This window comes from Rhinolophus sinicus, linkage group LG06 (assembly GCF_036562045.2).
Source record: "Rhinolophus sinicus isolate RSC01 linkage group LG06, ASM3656204v1, whole genome shotgun sequence".
Lineage (NCBI taxonomy): Eukaryota > Metazoa > Chordata > Mammalia > Chiroptera > Rhinolophidae > Rhinolophus > Rhinolophus sinicus.
The window spans coordinates 164,328,776-164,348,501 of NC_133756.1; the positions used below are offsets into that span (position 1 = coordinate 164,328,776).

At 52.6% G+C, this 19,726-nt stretch overlaps 1 protein-coding gene and 1 long non-coding RNA gene across 5 annotated transcripts; one reads left to right on the forward strand and one right to left on the reverse strand.

Annotated features, from left to right (window-relative positions):
- Positions 1-6,750: 6,750 nt before the first annotated feature.
- On the reverse strand, positions 6,751-19,386 carry LOC109460340 (membrane-spanning 4-domains subfamily A member 6C). Of its 4 annotated transcripts, none has more exons than XM_019755595.2 (8): positions 19,261-19,386; positions 18,310-18,512; positions 17,813-17,942; positions 16,199-16,333; positions 15,629-15,685; positions 14,055-14,258; positions 8,986-9,087; positions 6,751-8,290 (listed from the first exon to the last, which is right to left on the reverse strand). In XM_019755595.2, exons 2-8 carry the CDS (start codon positions 18,312-18,314, stop codon positions 8,153-8,155), a joined length of 771 nt encoding a protein of 256 aa, XP_019611154.2. In that variant the 5' UTR covers positions 18,315-18,512; positions 19,261-19,386; the 3' UTR covers positions 6,751-8,152. The 4 variants fall into 4 exon arrangements, with proteins under 4 accessions (XP_019611154.2, XP_019611157.2, XP_019611155.2 ...); XM_019755598.2 differs by having other exon boundaries at positions 18,310-18,418; positions 19,261-19,362; XM_019755596.2 differs by having other exon boundaries at positions 18,310-18,485; positions 19,261-19,351.
- LOC141572302 (uncharacterized) lies at positions 9,538-13,534 on the forward strand. Its single transcript, XR_012497676.1, has 2 exons — positions 9,538-10,853; positions 13,283-13,534. It is a non-coding gene; the product is annotated as an uncharacterized LOC141572302 (long non-coding RNA).
- Positions 19,387-19,726: the final 340 nt, after the last annotated feature.

The following is a 19,726-nucleotide window of genomic DNA, read 5'->3' on the forward strand; positions in this document are numbered from 1 at the left end:
CTCTTTTTTTTCTTTTTTTTTTTAATTTATTGGGGTGACAATTGTTAGTGAAATTACATAGATTTCAGGTATACAATTCTGTATTACATCATCTATAAATCCCATTGTGTGTTCACCACCCAGAGTCAGTTCTCCTTCCATCACCATATATTCGATCCCCCTTTACCCTCATCTCCCACCCCCCACCCCCCACCCGCCTTAACTCACTCTTGAAGCAAGCGCTTCCCCGGCTCTCTGCCTGTCATGCTCCTGAGTCTCGGCAGAGCCCCCTGTGGACGCAGTCCGGAGCCCAGGGAGACTTGCAGACAGGATGGGATGGAGGAGATCCCAGGGTGGGGGTCTAGGCTGGCTCACCCCGCCCGTCACCCACCCTCCCAGTCTTGGCAGTTCTGCACCGCGGCTCTGCTTATCTTTTCTGTCCTTGCTCATGACTCACCTCACTGTCCCCCTTCCTCTCAACTGGCTTGCTTCCCTGATTTGTCTCAGTCATTGTCATCATCCATCCAAGGCCCTAAACCTGCAGTGACACAGATTTTCTTCCATCCCACGCCACTGGGGAAGGCTTCAACGCATGGTGTCCCCAGGACCAGCTGTGCCGTCATCAGTCCCTGCCCCTCCAGGTGTCCTGTCCTATATTAATATACGAGCTCAAGGTACCAGTCATGACGCAGACGCCAACAGGAAGGCAAGGAATGGAAAACTAGTGGCGGGGAGAGGCAAGTGGTGTAGAAACACTAAATCCAAAACAAAACACAGAAAACCCGCCGTAATTAGACAAGCATGGCTTAACTGCTAAATGTGAAAAGTGTGGATGTCTAGAAGAATATACCATAAATACTGGGGGTGCCAAAAAATGTAGATAAGTGGACACTTTGGTCAGTGTTGCTCAAGCAATAGTTCGTCGTAATCAGAAGTGTCTGGACGCTGATGGCAACCACTTTGAGCACCTCTTGTCATTGCAGAAGTCAAGTGTAACATGTAATCACCTTTTGTTATCGGTATATATTGAGTATTATAAGTTTAACACAGTTTTCCTTTCTTAAAATGTGTATACATTTTTTTTGGCACCCTCTGTATATTCTCCTCCAAAAGTGAAAACAAGAAGTAGGACAAGGCCAGTGAAATGGGCCGTAAGGTGGGTCCTGGAAGCTGCCATAACTCCCCCTGTGAGGTCTTCATGGGAAGTTTAACCCAGGGATATAGCAAGCTGTCAATCATTCCACGTGTCACCCCTGGAGACACCTGTCTGGGGTCCATGGTCTGCTATTTGGGACAATGACCTTCCCATCAAGCATATGTGTTTGCTCTGAAAAACTCCATCACTTGAATTCTAGAACCTGGGCGCCCCAATCAAAGAAGTCAGGGGAGAGGTGAGCAGTTTGGGGTGGGGGGAGAGGGGAGCAGACAGCTGTCAGGTCAGGGAGCATTTCTGCACCCAAAAAAGCACAGCATGTACGTGGGTCAATACAACCCGACGTGGAGAGTAGGAGGCCTCTTGGGGCGGTGACTCCTGAGCTGAGGACAGCAGGGTCAGGAGGGCACCCCAAGTGAAAGGATGCAGAGAGCAGGGGTCAGGGCTTCGGGCAGAAGGGCAGCCTGCGGAGAAGACGGGAGGCCAGGTGCAGAACAGCAAGCCATGGCAGGAAGCCTGCTCGGGAAGGAAGGCTCTCGTAGTCCAGGAAGGCACTGGGCTTTCTTTTTTATTATTATTATTTTTTTAATTTATTGGGATGACAAATGTTAGTAAAATTACACAGATTTCAGGTGTACAATTCTGTATTACATCATCTATAAATCCCATTGTGTGTTCACCACCCGGAGTCAGTTCTCCTTCCATCACCATATATTTGATCCCCTTTACCCTCATCTCCCACCCCCCACCTCCCTTACCCTCTGGCAACCACCAAACCATTGTCTGTGTCTATGAATTTCTGTTTCTCATTTGTTTGTCTTGTTCTTTTGTTGTTTTTGGTTTATATACCAAATATCAGTGAAATCAGATGGTTCTCTGCCTTTTCTGTCTGACTTATTTCGCTCAGCATTACACTCTAAAGATCCATCCATGTTGTCACAAATGTTCCTATATCATATGGAAGGCAGTGTGGAGGTTCCTCAAAAAATTATGAATAGAATTACCATATGACCCAGCAATCCCTCTCCTGGGTATCTACCCAAAAAGTCTGAAAACATTTATACATAAAGACACGTGTGCTCCAATGTTCATTGCAGCTTTGTTTACGGTGACCAAGACATGGAAACAACCAAAATGTCCTTCGATAGATGAATGGATAAAGAAGTTGTGGTACATATACACCATGGAATACTATTCGGCGGTAAGAAATGATATGGGCTTTCTTTTATTTTATTGACCTATAACTCACATATGATAAAATTCACTATTTTAAATTATACAAATCAGTGTTTTCAGTATGTTCACAAGATTGTGCAGCTATTACCACTATCTCATTCCAGAATGTTTCCATGACCCCAAAAAGAAACCCCAGACCTGCTAGTGGTCCCTCCCCGTCGCCTCTCCCCCAGTCCCTGGCAAACACTGGCCGACTTTTTGTCTCTGTGGATTTGCCCGTTCTGGACATTTCATAGAAATAGAAGCAGACAACATGTGGTCTTTCAAAATCCAGCTTCTTTCATGGAACATGTTTTCGAGGTTTGTCATTCTGACTACATTTCATCCTGCTGTGTAAGGATTTAGAAGATGAGACTTAAGTCCTCTGACTCGGTTACTCATGACTGCACCCACCTTCCAGCCTGAATTTCCTCAAATGCAAAATTAAGACAATGTGGGGTGGTTCTTGGTTGGTATTGTGCAAAGCAATGCTGGCTGGCAGAAGGCTCTGTCAAATGAATGTTCCCTTGTCCCCAAGGCTAGCTGCGGAGAGAGGAAAGAAAACACATGTGTACGGCACAAGTTAGCATGAAACCATTCTTATAGGGAGGGAGCAAAACACACACCTTAGAGGCTGGGGTAACGACACCTGGCAGGTGCAATCAAAGACAGCTCCCTGGAGGAAGGGGTCCTAAAGGATGGGTAGGACACAAGACGGCAGGTGCTGGAAGGGAAGCTATTTTAGGAATTGGGTACAATGCAGATAAAGTGTGATCTGGGGGAAAGCATAGGTATGTATGGAAACTAACAACCCACCGGATCTGAGGAAGATGAGGCTGCAGAAGGAGCAGTAGAGAAGGGTAAATCCTCCAGACGGCAGAAAGGTCTAGACTCCATGACCACTAGACTGCCTCGTGCAGGTGGGGGTGAAATGGCGTGATGCTGACTGAGTAGGAGGGCACAAATGGGCCAGCCTTACCCCACATGAGAAGTGAAAAGGGAAGAGCCCAGAAGAAAACGCTCTTATTAGGCCATCTCATCGTAAGGAAGGAAGGAAGCGGGTGGGAGGCGATGTGAACTTTTAGAGGCCGAGTGACGGGAAGGGAGACCACACTAACACCCTAACGAAAGCAGAAGAAACATGCTGAGGGGAAGACGGTGAGTTCCACGGTGGCCTTATTGAGTTTGAGGGCTGTATGAATCTGCTTAGCCACCATAACAAATGCCACAGCGTTTGTTAAACCACAGACACTCACTGTCCCCAACCCTGGAGGCTGGAGTCCGAGAGCCAGGTGTCAGCAGGGTTGGTTCTCTGAGGTCTCTGTCCTCAGCGTGTGGACGGCCGTCTCCTCCCTGTGTCCCCACATGGTCATCACTCTGTGTGTATCTGTGTCCTGACCTCTGCTTATGAGGACCCAAGTCACAGTGGATGAGGGCCCACCCCAGTGACCTCATTTCACCTGAATCACCTCTCTCTATGTCCAAATGTGGTCACATTCTGAGGTGCTGGGGGTCAGGAGTTGGACACACGAACTTTGAGGGGATGCAACTCAGCCCGTAACAAGGTCCTGCTTGAACGTTAAAAGTGGCGTTATCTAGAAATTGCAGTTGATAGCTTAGGCGACATAAGGTTAAGCCTGTCACTTTCGGAGGCATAAACTGAAGATATGTAAGTAGATGAGTTCTCCCAGAGACAGTCTAGAGAAATGATGTCAAGTTCACGCCCGCTCCCTGTGTGTTTTCTGTCACCGACAAAACAAAGTTTCTTCAAGTGGTTCTGCTGTAAAAGTTGATTTGTGAGGTAGTGTTTGGAGACCTGGCGGCATAGATGTCAATATGGAGGGAATTAAAAATGTGTGGAAGCTGCATATACACACACACATACACACACAGGAGACATAGGTGGACCAGACTTAGAATCACTAAATTAAATCAAAACCAGTCGTTTCAAAACTCAGCGTTCCCAGGCCTGCTTGATTTCAGGGCAATTGAAAAATCCTCCAAGTACGGTAACACATCAACTCTTTCCGTACAAACTGCTCCAGAGGACAGAGCGGGAGAGAAGATTCTCCAGTCGCACCAGAGATGAGCGCGTGCTGTGTTGGGATGGCGGTCACGTAGGAGGTCAGGACACAGACACTCCTGGGGCATCTGCAGGGCTCGCAGGTAACGTTTGCCCCCGATGGGTGCCAGCGATTTCTGCTGGCGGTCCGTCCCTCCCTCCTTCTGGCTTTCCTCCTTTTCTCTTGCGGCTCTTGTAGTGATTCACAGCAGTAAAGTGGCAGGAAATTGGCGACTCACCTGACACCCCGGGCCAGCAACCCCTGCACACTTGTAAGAGAAAATGAACTCTTCCTCTGTTTCAACCACACTTCATTCTCTTTTTTTTTTTTTTTTTTTAAGTTTTGTTTTTGTTACTCACAGTTAATGTCTTGACTGATACACAACTGAGATCCTGGAGTTTGGGGGCTGGACGTCACAGGATGGAAATAAAGAACTGTCAACAGTAGGTAATTCCTATTCGACTTACAATTACAATACACCTACGAGGTCTGACAAGTAAGTTCATGAAGTTTTGGCAACAATGTTGCTATCCTTTTTTTGAAATCAGAGAGATTATTTGTCATGAATTTGTACAACTGGACAAACAGTTAACCAAGTTTACTATTTGAAAGTGTTGAAAAACTGCATGAAAAAGTGAGACGACCTGAACTTTTTGCCAATAATTCATGGCTCTTGCATCACGACAATGCACCAACTCACATAGCACTGTCTGTGAGGGAGTTTTAGCCAGTAAACAAATAACTGTATTGGAACACCCTCCCTACTCACCTGATTTGGCCCCCAGTGACTTCTTTCTTTACCCAAAGATAAAGGAAATATTGAAAGGAAGATATTTTGATGACATTCAGGACGTCAAGGGTAATATGATGACAGCTCTGATGGCCATTCTAGAAAGAGTTCCAAAATTGCTTTGAAGGGTGGACTAGGCACTGGCATCGGTGCATAGCTTCCCAAGGGGAGTACTTAGAAGGTGACTGTAGGGATATTCAGCAATGAGGTCTGTAGCAGTTTTTCTAGGATGAGTTCGTGAACTTAATTGTCAGACCTCGTATGATAGCTATCACCACACAAAACTTTCTAGGGCCTAGAAAAGGGACATCAAATGTATCAGCCCCTTTTAAGATGCTCGTGTATTTCTGACACCAAAAACTAGACAAAGGGCAGCCTACAAAGACTATCGTCTCATTATGTACACAGAGGAGAAAAACAAGACATTCACAATGGGAGCCCGGGGGGCGAGAAACAAGGCTGTTTTCCCGGGATGTTTTACTGTAGGAACACGCAGAGGCTGTGACGTAAGTGTGAGCAAAACAGGAACTTTTCCGATCATGGGTTTCAATCGGCGGAAGCCACAGATTATAGCCGACTTGTGCAACCAGAAAGGAGAAAAACTGGACCCAGGCCTGGGGTTCTCAAGCTTAGAAGCGCTTCCTTTTACTGCAAGTGGCCAGGTTAACCCTCTTCTCTTATAAGTGAGCACTTTTGGTTTTCTACAACCAATATATAGTATGTTCCATGCTTGGCAACTGAAAAGTATATTTAGACATTTCAGGGTGAACCCTGACTGTTTGAGGAAGAACGTGGCACTGAAATGCTCTGGACGAAACTGGCAAAACTGTTCAGTATGTTTGTCTCTTTCTGCCTGTGTGCAGATAGAACACAGAGCGTGAATGCACCTTTTCAAACAGGATGTTTAAATAGGTATTTGTTTTAATGTGTGTAGACATATAATAAAAACATATTCAGCACAAAAAACCCATGACGATCGATTGCTTAGAGTGGAGCTGAGTGAAAAAGCAAGTTGAGGGCCGGCCCGGTGGCTCAGGCAGTTAGAGCTCCATGCTCCTAACTCCAAAGGCTGCCGGTTCGATTCACACATGGGCCAGTGGGCTCTCAACCACAAGGTTGCCAGTTCGACTCCCGCAAGGGACGGTGGGCAGCGCCCCCTGCAACTAGTAACGGCAACTGGACCCGGAGCTGAGCTGCACCCTCCACAACTAAGACTGAAAGAACAACAACTTGACTTGGAAAAAAAGTCCTGGAAGTACACACTGTTCCCCAATAAAGTCCTGTTCCCCTTCCCCAATTAAAAAAAAAATCTTAAAAAAAAAAAAGCAAGTTGATTTAAAGAAAAATGTCAAATAAGTAATAGTACAAGTGGCCCCAGGGTCATGCTAAAGCTAAAACATCAGAAGCTTGGCAATTAAAATCAAGGACAAGAGGAAGATGTTCACTATTGATGCCAACATGAAATGTTGTACAACGATCTAGCCACTGGAAGATGATATTTGAAAATGGGTATCAGAAAAACTGAACAGGACGAAACAAACTGGCAAGACTTTCGGATGAGACAGAGAAGTTTATTTTTAAAAATACAACTTAAAGTAAGATCTGGAATTCTCCCAGGGTCTTCTGTTGAAAGAATCAAAAATTGAAAATATCAACGCTATCCTAAATTAATCTCTACGTGGAAATTAATCTCTACCTTGTAACAAGCTTGGAGCTTGGAAAGCCGGTTCTGAAGTTTATCTGGAGGTGAGTATGTGAGAAAACAGAGAAGGGAGGAAATACCCTCAGACAGTGAAACGTAAAATGACCCTGCATCCTTTCAGCCTGTAAGGGTGGCACCAATTTCTGCCATCCCCCTGAGATGTGATTTGATTAACTGCCTTGGCTGAGGTCAAGGTGGGATCATTCCAGCTTCTACTTGGCTTTTCGACAGACGCTCTTACCCCACAGACCAAGGTTCCAAAGTGGGGGCTGGGCCAACCCCCGACTGTACAGTCAAATGATACATTTGAAAGCTCTGCATTGTCTCCAGGAAGGGGGCAGTGTCCCCAGTCGGGCGGGCTGAGCACTCTGCATGCTCAGGGGGTACAGAGTCTGGGAGTTCAAAATACAGGGTGTGTCACCCCGATGTCCCCATCCATGTCAACGTCCCATTCTGGCTTCCTGGGGTCCGCCATGACCCATCTGCATCCTGGTGGCCTGAGGGATTTGTCACAAACATATTTTCTCTGAATCCATGTGAGGCAACCAGGAGACCCACGCTGAACACATTCGCTTAGAAGACAGACTTGTTCATAAGTCCCTTAGGATCTTGGGCCCAAGTTTTCAGCGAGGTCCACACACCCTCTCAAGGAGCACTGGTTTTCACAGGTCACCCTAACTCACTGTTAACTCAGGACCACGCGCGTGGGCCTGCCCAGTGCTACCTGCCACGGTCCCATCACCACCACCTGTGTGGCCACCTGAGCCATGAGCCCTGGGCCCCACCAGACTCACCCTGGGGACACCTGAGTGAGAGGCAATGAGCATTTATTTGAGATCAAAGAACAGCTATTCGGGAAGCACCGATTCATTCAGGCAGAAGCCCAAATAGTGTTCTGATGGGGAGACAAAAGCCAGGGGTGTTTACGAGAAAGGAAAGGGGGCAATTACATCAGTAGAAGAAAGGCCATTGGTGCAGATAACATAGTGACACTAATTGTAAACACAATATTAATGTTTTCAGTCTGGTAGTCATGATATGTGCTCTCTTGCTATCTTTGCAAACGGGTCGTTGGGGCGCAAGGTTGCTTTAGGCCCAGTGCAAAGGTTGTTTGCTGTTTGGACATTTCAAAGGCTCGAGGTATAAGACGTGCCAGACATTTCCCCTGGAGCAGCAGCTCCCGTTTAAAGTGGCTCCTTTTCCACATGTATTTTTTTTGACATCTCTCTCTTTCACTCTCTGTCTCTCCCTCACTCTCTCTCCCTCTTTCCTTCCTGCTCTCTCTCCACCAAGGTGGCCAGTTGAGCAGATACAGGGTCAGGATCAGCAAAAGTCTCCGGGAGCACGTTGATGGTTATCGTCTCATTCTGAGTCCGGAAGCGCACATCCTGGAGAAGACAGAGCATGTGAGCCCCCGTTGAACTCAGTTCCGAGATGTAGGCACGTGTCTTGCCCAGCCACACCCCGCAGAGTGACACAGGGAGCCGTCGTCGGCCCAGGCTGACCATAGCGACGGCAGAGGAGCCCGTCCAGCCGCAGCGAGCGCGCAGGACTCCCACTGCTCTTCCTTGACAAGGTCTCGAGTGAATCAAATCAGTTCATTCCTTCCATGTTTGAGCCGTGGGATTTGGTCTGAGTATGATTTTGCTCTCGTTTCTCAGGGGGTGCGTTAAGGTCTTTTTAATAAGTGTGACATGGGAGGAGGGGTTCCAAGATGAGGAAATCCTGGGGGCCCGGCACCTGCTCCAGCCCAGGTGGGGAACCTGAGCCTCCCGGGGGAGGGGCTCATCTCGACTCAGGCACCTTAGGCATCAGATAAGTCGCCCGGCCTCCAGAGCCTCAGTTTCCTCTTCTGCTAAGCCAGTGGTTTGTACAGCGGCTGTCTAGGCCCACCAGGTCCTCAGCTGCAGCACCGCCCCCCAGCCCTGGACCCCTGCCCCCTCGCTGTCCTGCCCTCCCAGCAGCTGCTTCACTCTCAGTGGGACCCCCGCTCATGGGCCTGCCCAGTGCCACCTGCCACAGTCCCATGACCACCCCCTGAGAAGCCACCTGTACCACGAACCCCGGGCCCCGCCAGACTCACCCCAGGGACGCCTAAACGGGCCCGTCTCCACCAGAGGAGGGACGTCGGGATGGCAATGCAGAATTCCAATACCGTGAACAGCAGCATCGCAGACAGCACCCCCTGAAACACAGGGCACACGGGGCTGGTACTGAGATGGCCAGAGGGCCGCACGCCGACTCGGACCTCAGAGAGCCTCGCCAGCTGCCCTCACTCCTGCTGCGGGTGGGCGTCATTTAATCTGCTCGCGGTATACCTGCCCCCACCTGTTCCTGATTCCTGGGAGACAGGGGCGAGCCCTGGGTTCCACAGCGGGTGGCAGATGCCCGGGGGTCGCGTGGAGCCTCCAGGGCCAGTCTCTTTACTTGTCTGAACTTTGGTTTCCCCCTCTGTGAAGTGGGCACGCCGATGCTTCGCCCTCAGGTCCACACGGGTGGAAAGTGCAGGAGACCTTTGCAAACTGGTGCCATCACCCTCTACTCACCCCTCCCCTCCGGCAGCAAGGCACACGGTGACCTGCAGAAGGGGTCGGCTGGTGTAGCTGTCAATGCCCACGCGGACCACCACAGCTCCCCAGCCCTGGGTCACCTGCCTCCGAGCGAGAGCCAGCAGGTAGGACAGGTGAGGCCACAGGTGTGCAGCCTATCGGATCCATTCATGCTGACCATGACTGAGGGTGTGGCATGGTGCCCCCCAATCTATGTCCACCCGCAAGCTCAGGATGCGACACTGTTTGGAAATAGGGTCTTTGTACAGCTGATTAGTTAAGCTGAGTTTATCCTGGATTTAGGGTGAGTTCTAAATGCCACGACAGGTGTTCTTATAAAAAGAGAGAACATAAAAACGCACAGAGGAGGTCAGGTGAGGATGGAGGCAGAGACTGGGGTGATGCGGCCCCAAGCCAAGGAACCCCTGGAGCCCCCAGAAGCTGGAAGGGACAGGACAGACCCTCACCAGAGCCCTCAGTGGGAGCACAGCCCAGCGACCCCTTGATTTCTGACTTCTGGTCTCCAAAGGTGAGAGAATGAATTTCTGCTGCGCTCATCTGCCCAGCATGGGATCCTTTGCATTCAAGGACCAAGTGGGGAGGGGATGCCGCTGACCCCCAACCCCTGAGAAAATGCCCCGCAAGTGAGCTCACCCTTTACCTCTGCACAAACCTCATCCAAACCGCTCACAGCACCACCCCCAGCAGCTCCCATTATCGGCTGGCTTCATCTCTGGGGAGGCCTGAGCTGGGATGAGGCCCTGAGATTTGTCCTTGGGACACTGTCCTTGGGCGCGTCTCACCCTCCCGGCCGCCTCCGTCCTCCCTGGCTGTGAGGACGGAAGCCTCCGTCCTCCTCGTCCCAGCTCCTTTTCTCAGTGTCTGTGGGCTTGTACCTGTTCTCCTGAGTTTACCCACTAAAAGGCTTCCTGACACAACTGGAATGCGATGCAGCCTCCATGATTTCTGTAAAGTTCCGCTTGCCAGTGAGAGTGTAAAAGCCTGTCTCGGGATAGCCCCCCGCGGTTCCACACTCTGCGTGTTGAGCTCTCTGGCTTTATTGTGGGCGCCTGTACTTTGTTTGTTGAAGCTTCTCGGTAAGTCACCCTATTCTGTTCCAAAGGGGAACCACGTGATGCCTCGGGTGTGGGAGCAGCTGTTCAGAATCAGGGCGCCTCTGAGGGCAGACGTCCTAGGGAACCCCAAGGCAAAGGTCCTTCCACCGGGTCTGCGACTATCTCTCCGCCTCCCAAAAAACTCTGGCTTCCCGTGTGTCCACCCACCACGGACCAGGATCTTGTGCCTTCTTGGAAAATGGGTGGACTTTCTAAAGGACAATTTGGAACTGTAGTGGCGACTTTGGGGGAAACTTGGACTTAGGAAAGATAGTCCACTTTAAGGGGTACTGTGGGGGCGGAGCCCCAGAGAGTAGTTTCCAGGCTCTCGGCCTCACATAGACAGGTGTTGGCTCAGGTAGTAAATGGCCAACTGTGATTGCATGGCCATCAGCTGTGGCTAGTTGGCCGTCAGCTGTAACCAGTGAGCCATTGGCCACAATATGACTGCTGTGGCTACGAAGAGAGAGGAGGAGAGAGAAGAAAATGGGGGCTAGCAAGAAGATGGTGGCTGGGCTGGCAAGCGCGGATTGCAGTTAGGATGGCTGGTTGCGGACAGTGTGGATCCAGCCTCCAGTGAGAGTATAGTGCCGCCGGCGAGAATATACTAAGTATGACTCCCCTATCTATGGCTCCTTGTGTGTTCCTTTTTGGCCTCACCATATCCTGCGTTCTTGTATGGGGAGCGGGACCAGAGACCCTGCAGGCTGCCCCACACGACAAATGGCGCAGCGAGCAGGGTCTCCCGCATGACAAATGGCACAGCGAGCAGGATATGGTGCCGGCCAAAGCTCTCCAAAGGACGGTGGAGCAGTTTGTGCGTATGAACACCCAGTCTGAGGAAGACCAGGAGGAGCAGCTGCCGGAGAGCTGGACCCCCGTGGAGGAGTGGGAGGACGTGGACGGTTCTTCCACCAGCACAGGAAAAGCCATGCAGCTGCTGGAGAGATGGAGCCCCGTGGAGAGGTGGAAAGATGTGGACGGTTCCCCAACCAGCACAGGCCGGAGAAAGCAAAGGTCGTTGCAGCCCTGTGGGCCGGGGAAGTTCCTGCTCAGGCAGCCCGGATGCAGGACTTATAGTCCCAGGAGGTAACGCTTGCTGAGTCCTCCGTGGGAGATGAGGGTGAGGTCAAGGTCATCCCTCACCCCCAGGACAGCCCTGGTGAATGACTATGGACTATGGGGAATTGCCTTCCATCCCTAATTTAATGGACCGCTTGACTGTTTGTTTGGGAACTGTTGTTAGTGGAACTGGGGGATATTTGCTTTTGTCTCTTGACTGGCCGCCATTGAGAATATGTAAGCACCTTGATTGTGAGTCGCTGTTGTTCCAGCAGGGTACCCTGAGAGGCACAGAGAGAGTGGCAGTGCCCTGAGAGCCCTGGCTGAGTCCAGGAAGTCTGGCTGAGCCCTGAAGATACCCTGGCTGTGCCCAGGAAGTCGGGCTGTTCCCAGAGAGAGTGGCAGTGCCCTGAGAGCCCTGGCTGTGTCCAGGAAGTGTGGCTGTGGCAGTGCCCTGAGAGCCCTGGCTGTGTCCAGGAAGTGTGGCTGTGGCAGTGCCCTGAGAGCCCTGGCTGTGTCCAGGAAGTGTGGCTGTGCCCACAGAGAGTGGCAGTGCCCTGAAAGCCCTGGCTGTGTCCAGGAAGTGTGGCTGTTCCCAGAGAAAGTGGCAGTGCCCTGAGAAATCCTAGCTGTGCCCGGGGAAACAGGTGGTACCCTAAGAAGTCCAGGAAGTCTGGCCGTGCCCAGGAGTACTGGTGGTGCCCTGAGAAACCCTGGCTGTGTCCGGGAAGACAGGTGGTACCCTAAGAAGTCCAGGAAGTCTGGCTGTGCCCAGGAGTACTGGTGGTGCCCTGAGAAACCCTGGCTGTGTCCGGGAAGACAGGTGGTACCCTAAGAAGTCCAGGAAGTCTGGCTGTGCCCAGGAGTACTGGTGGTGCCCTGAGAAACCCTGGCTGTGTCCGGGAAGACAGGTGGTACCCTAAGAAGTCCAGGAAGTCTGGCAGTGCCCAGGAGTACTGGTGGTGCCCTGAGAAACCCTGGCTGTGTCCGGGAAGACAGGTGGTACCCTAAGAAGTCCAGGAAGTCTGGCCGTGCCCAGAAGCACTGGTGGTGCCCTGAGAAACCCTGGCTGTGCCCAGAGAGCCTGGCTGTGTCCAGGATATTGCATTCACCCCCAGGCTCCTCGCACAGGTCCCCTCGCGGAAGACGCTTGTCGCGTAGATTATGAGGCGAGAGCCTGTAGGGGTGGAGTGTGGGGGCGGAGCCCCAGAGAGTAGTTTCCAGGCTCTCGGCCTCACATAGACAGGTGCTGGCTCAGGTAGTAAATGGCCAACTGTGATTGCATGGCCATCAGCTGTGGCTAGTTGGCCGTCAGCTGTAACCAGTGAGCCATTGGCCACAATATAACTGCTGTGGCTACGAAGAGAGGAGGAGAGAGAAGAAAATGGGGGCTAGCAAGAAGATGGTGGCTGGGCTGGCAAGCGCGGATTGCAGTTAGGATGGCTGGTTGCGGACAGTGTGGATCCAGCCTCCAGTGAGAGTATAGTGCCGCCGGCGAGAATATACTAAGTATGACTCCCCTATCTATGGCTCCTTGTGTGTTCCTTTTTGGCCTCACCATATCCTGCGTTCTTGTATGGGGAGCGGGACCAGAGACCCTGCAGGCTGCCCCACACGACAAATGGCGCAGCGAGCAGGGTCTCCCGCATGACAGGTACCCTTGAGAAGAGGGACCCCAAGCCTGTCAGAGACAAAGGACTGCGTTCTGTGATTGTGCAGAAGCCTCTGAAAGACAGGGGGACTCCAGACATTGCTCCCCTCAAAGCATCCTTACAGCACCAATGAAAAAACTTCAGTGAAACATTTTGTCCGCCTGCCAGAAACACACCATGGATCCAGCTGCTCGTCTGAGCTCTGTCATTGTACCTGAGACATGGCTACAATTTTAAAACGTAAGTTTATAAGACGTCTGTGTCTGGACATATGTTTGTTCTATATCTGTGTGTGTATTATGTATGTGATTTTTTAAAAGAGCTTGTCATGCAGGGACTCTGTTCCCCACGCAAGAACACAAGATATGGTAGTTCAGCGATGGCAGTTATATCAGTGGCTAACGGCTAACCGGTAACAGCTGATGGCCAACTAGTCACAGCTGATGGCCATCTACTACCCGAGCCAGCACCTTTCCACGTGAAGCTGAGAGCCATTTAATTGGCTTAAAGAAAAATAAGCATTTATACAAATTTAGTGTTCCTCAAACTCTCAGAAAGATAGAAACTAACCCAAATGTTTGTCAAGTTCACGTGATCTGGGATAACCTTTGATAGATAAAGGCTAGTTTACGTACAGCCCACTTGGCTGCCTTTCCTCTGCCTCTTTGGACCTTCCCCCAGAGCCCCTCTCCCTCCGAAGAAAGTGCAGATGACAAGAAGCTGGGAATCGCTCAGATTTCTCCAGTCTGGAACATTCTGTCTGAACATACTCACCAGCAAGATGGAGCTGGCGAAGGCACACTTAGGGATTGTGCTTCCTGAACTGTAGAAGCTGCTCCCGGATGGCTGTGTGGGCACCACATCCAGCTCACACTGTCCCCGGGCGACAAGCACCTCGGCCATGTGGAAGGTAATGAGCACGAAGCCCACAAAAGCAGTGACGAGACTCAGGAGGTTGGTAGCCAGGCTTGCCCAGGCCTGCGGGGGGATTCCAGGTCAGGGCTTCTGCGCAGCACGTCCCCTCTGCATTGCCAACGTGGGCTTCCACCTCGGGGTCCCACGGCAGGACGGGTCCACGTGATAGGATCCGTTTGCCCTCCGCAGAGCTCCCGAGCCCACGGGGAAATGCTTGCAGAATGCACGAATGTGAGAGTGAAGCATATGCTTCCGGGTGGGACCAAGGGACTCAGGACTGGGCAGGACCGGATGGCAACACACACAGGACCGATGTCCAGTTGGGCCACCCGAGCAGGTAGGATATCGACGTGCCCGTAGTGCTTGGTAACCACTGCCACCCTAGTCCCCCAGGTCTCCCCACTGGCATTGCCCTGCCCCTCCCAGCCACCCTGAAGAGGTTCCCACCTCCCCCATCTCCCCAAAGCCTGCAGGAAGCCCTGTCCCAGGGTTGGGCTGGCATCACATGGGGGCACATTCTGCACCATCACCCCAGCTCAGCCTGAGGGGCCCCCGCACGGCAGGGCTAGAGGCAGAGGGGTCTCCAATGGATACCCCACACAGGGATGCAATAGAATTGGGGCTCCCCCGATTCTTTCCATCCATTCCCCTGCACAAACCAAAAGGTGCCTGAGGGACACGCCTCGGCAGGTGAGGGAACCGAGGACCACGCAGGGGAGGGGCCCTACGTGGACGTTTATAGCCCAGCCCCGGGGTGAGCCCAGAGGAGGGCAGAGACCATAGCTGCACTCCGGGCGTGGAAGCCCCTGGAAGCAGGAAGCCTGGATTCTAGTCTCAGGCCATTCAGACTCAGTTTACCTACCTCTAGCCCCCACCCATGCGTCTTGAAGAAAAGGGAAGTCTTTGCAGTTTAGAAGCGTCCCATCCCTCAACAGCCCCCGTGCCCTCCTTTACCCCATTCTTGTCTGGCCTGGCTATACGAGAATGCAGGGACCTGCTGCCGGGGCCACCGCCAGTGACCAAGTGTGAGCCTGGGCCTGAACAAGTCCCCGTTCTGTGTTCCATCTTGAGGGAGGGGCGTTTCTTGTGGTCTCTGCTTTTCTTGCCCAACGGGTCGCATGCTACAAACACCTCATCATTTCCACGTGCCCTGTCCCCTATGGTCACTGAGGACCTAGATTCAGGTGGCCAGTTGGCACCACAGCATGTCGTGACCGGGCAGGGTTGCTCCATAAAGCGGCCCAGAGCCTGGCGACGGCTCGGTGCTGGTTACCGAGTGGGTATTGCGTGAGGAGCAGAAGCACGCACCGGCTCTGGGCTGGTCATCCTGGGCCATTGACCGAGGGCACCTGTTCCGACCTGGGGGTCCGCTCAGTCGAGTACCCTCCAAAGCCCCTTAGAAGTCAGCAAGGTGCCATCGTGCCTGCACTCACCATATGCTTATTTGTTCTTTTTTCCATGATGACGGACAGCAATCCGGAGACGATAAACTACTCAGAAAAGGGGAAACAGGGCAGGGTGGTTTCTATGCAAAGAGGCAGCCCCGACGTCCCCACCACCCAGCTGACACGTCCTTGCTTTCCTGTAGGACTGAAGGCATTGGGGACATTGGGGCCTGTCCTGGGGTGTCAGGGACAGTCAGGTATTCCTGTGTCACAGCTTATGATCAATAGCACCCTTTTATGTTTAAAACTATCCCTATTGGGGCTACCAATTTTACAGTCCCCCCAGAGAGAAGCCACTGCGCTCCCCGAGCCCCAGGGGACGACAATACAATCATGTCAGAAGACCGGACCTTGGAGCCAGTGAGTCACACTGGCCCCCTGCAGAGCCACTCCCGTGGGGGGGGGGGGGGACGGACCTCCATCTTACCACCAAACAAGTCCCACACCTGCGTCCTCTTTACTTTCCAAACAACAGACTCTGCCGGGACACAGGTGAGCAGCCTGAGCCCGCCCTCTCCAACCCAGAGACCACCCCCCAATGAGTGCCCACTCACTCACACACTTGGCACCGACGAACGGGTAGCCAGACTTCACCAGGGTGACAATGAGTGAGCTGAACTGATAGGGGAAGGGAGAACACGCTATAAGGAGCCCCAAGACCATGACCATGACGCTGGAGACGATCTGGACAGTCTGTCGGAAGAGAAAAGGGGGTTACCAGGTGCCAAATTGTATCCTCCCAGAAACGTGTGTTTCAGCCTTGACCCCAGGACTTGGAATGTGACTCCTGTGCAACTAGAGCTTTTGTGGGTGTGGTCGAGGTCTCAGTGAGCTGGGGTGGGCCCTGAATCCCATATGATGGATGTGGTTCTAAGCAGAGGAGGGAGCCCCAGGGACGGACCATACACAGGAGAACATGGAGGCAGGACGGGGCTTGTGCAGCTGCAAACCAGGTAAAGTGGCAGCATCTGCCACTGGTGCGGAACATAGCCCGCCGACACGCGATGGGCGACTTGTGGCCTCCAGAAGGCTGAGAGGTTAAGCTTTTAAGCCCCCACTTTGAGGTCATTTGTTACCAGCCAGGGGACCCCAACACACCAGGTGAGCCAGCCAAAGCAGCCAGGGTCAGAACTTTGGGTGTAACCCCGGGGGAATTGTTAGCGGCTCTGGGGCCTTGGCAAGCAGTGTGGGGACTGCCCCAGGTTAAGGCCCAGAGACATGCACGGTGACATCTCATTCCTTAGTAGCTGGGTGGGTGCAGCTTCCCGGGTTCCTGGCAAGGGCCGTGGGCCCTGCCCGCGGAGCCCCAAGCTCTGTGCTTCCCGGCCTCCTTTCTGTGCACACAGCTGGTGTGCCGAAGCTGGTTCCCACCTTCCCCCACACGCATGGGCACACGGACCTGTGTTCAGGCCATGGCTGCCTAGCTGGGAGGAACCGCAGGAGCTGTGATGGGGCCCCCAGTGGCCCCCAAATAATTCCACCACAAGCTCTCACTCTTACATAACATTTATTAAGCAATTTCTCACTTGTAAGAGATGAGTCAGCCTGCAAGCCCTTTTCAACCCAACGTTAGGCGGATTTATTTTGAGAATGAGGCAACCACAGCAGCTCTTGTGGGCAAGGAGGCGCTGAGGGGGACCAGGCATTAGGACCCCACTCCTGGTCCCTGCTGCCACCCGCCACTAGTCCCCTTTCTCCCTGCCCCCCTTCCCTCATTCAGTGGAGTGGTGTCTCATTGAGGAATCACGGAGAGAGATGTCAGAAGGCAGACAAAGGGCAAATGTCACCTCTGTTCTCAAAATACTTAATAGTTTCAAGTGGGGTGTTGGTGATAAAGTTTCTACAGTTTTCGAAAGAAAATGTCCCTGGGAGGTAAAATCTAAAAGAGTTTGTTCAACAGAATTTTGAGCACCCCCAATATAAAGTGTGTGCAAATATACCATATCGTCTGCTGTCATTCATTTAAAATGAGTTAAGAAAGCAAAGTTTCATAAAAGACCTCAGCTAAACATTCCCCATGAACACACAGGTAGGAACTCCCTGGCTGCCATGGAAAAGACCTGGGCGGTCTCAGAGCCCCCACCCCCAAGCCTCTGGAGCAGCCTGGGTCCCAGAGCCACGCTGAGGACGTGCCCCCACACTCAGCCCGTCCACTCTGGCAGCTGCACTTACCCCAAGCATTTTGGCCTCAGCCTTCAGCCCTTGTTTCCTGCTGTCCTGGTTCTCTGCATGGGGCATGAGGACGTCCGCCGGGGGAAGGACCACAAAGTTCCCACCAAGCATGTTATGGGGCACCATACTCCTGGAAGAGGCCAGGACACCGGGCTGAGGCCCCAGGGCCTTCACGTGGCAAAGCCCCATATTTCAGGTGCCCCTGGATCCAAACCCTGCATTCACCTCAGGGCGACCTGGGTTTGGGGAAGGGACCTGGAACAGAGGGCACCTCAAATCCAGGGACAGTGAGAATTCTCACAGCACCGTCACCTCAGTAATCAGAGTTCCCTGGATGTCAGAACCTGGCCAGGAGGAGCGTCAGGGGCAAGGGTTCCAGACGGAGCCGGCCGGTCAGCTCCGTCCATCTCCCACTCCCCTTCCCCGCCCTCCCCAGCCCCACCTCCATCCGCGTCAGGAATTCCCACCAAGTCTGAATAGCATAAGGACAGACGCACCTCATCCCAACCCACGAGTGAGAGTCGATGCTTTCCGAGTCTGGTCTCCTCCCTCTCTCAGACGAGGCCGGCTCCCTCAGGACGTGCTACCCTTAGCTTTGTCCTGCTTCTGTGGTCCTCATGGGAATAGTACCACTTACTGATGAGGTAGCTCTCAGGGTCAGGTTACCAAGCCCCTGCGATGTGCCAGGCTCTGGGCTGTACTGTGCCAGCCCCAGCACAGCAACCCAAATCAGAGAGTTGAAATTCCGGGTTCTGAGTGACATGAAACGCTTGTAGCACATAAGCACCTAGCGTAGTACGTAGCACATGATAACTGCGGGGTAAATGTGAGCAGCTACACCCCAAATGTAATTTACATGGGCTAATGCCACGTAATTACATGTAACAAACGTTAGCAGTCTCAGTTTCAAGTCTTAGTCAGATTCTCCCAGCTGATGAGTCCTGACGGCAGACCTTGGCCCGCAGGGGAGCCCCAGAGCTCAGCACAGCAGGCACAGTTAGAGAAAAGCCTGAGGTTGTCCCAAGAAGCCATCATTCTGCTTCCTGGCTTTTGTCTACCTGTCTCAGAGCTTTCAGGCGCCCCAGACCTCCAGGCTGGAAGAGGCAACATGGACAGCTCGGAAGGAACCCCCAGCTTAGGTGCCTGGTGGAGTCTAGTGGAAATAACACCAGGCTCCAGGCAGAGGGCCACCGGGTGCAAGTGACAGTCACAAACACAAGTCTAGATTGCCAGCGAGATCCTGGATCTGTGTATGACAGGCACAGAGCACACTGCACCTTAGACCCTTGGGGCTGCAGGGGCCACTGGACGGGCGGGTGAGCAGACCTTCACTGACTCCTGAAGCTCCTTGGACGCAGAGACGAGGGAGCCCAGCTCCGCCACTCCCTCCCCAGTGCACTTCCAAAATACAAGGGACTCCCAGCCCAGGACGATGCCTGGATGCCTACCTGTCCCTGGGCTTCTGCAGAGCTGCAGTCGGGGTAGGGTGTGCAGGACCTCCCCAGCTGGTCTGGCCCGAACAACTTCCCTTCTGAACTGGCACTGTTACTGCACAAGAAGTGGTGCTGGCCCTTCTCAAGGGGGACGGGGTGTTGTGAAATGAGCATGGCTTCCTTCTTCCCCATTTTGAGTTCTGAATGGATGGCCATAAGTAGAACTAATTTAAATGAGAAAGCCAGCTGCCTGCTCAGCAACCTGTCTGATGGCACTTCCTTCAAGCCGTGTGGGTAGGCGGAGTGTCTCAAGCTCCCAGGTCTTAGATTCCTTCCTGTCTAACTGACAGGATGCCCCACTCTGTATGGCTCTGAGCTCCTGGTCACCCCACCTTGACCCACCTCCTAGGCTCCCACCTGTCAAACTCACCACCTGCTTGCATCCCCGCTGCCCCTAACCACCACTGTCATCAGGTGTATT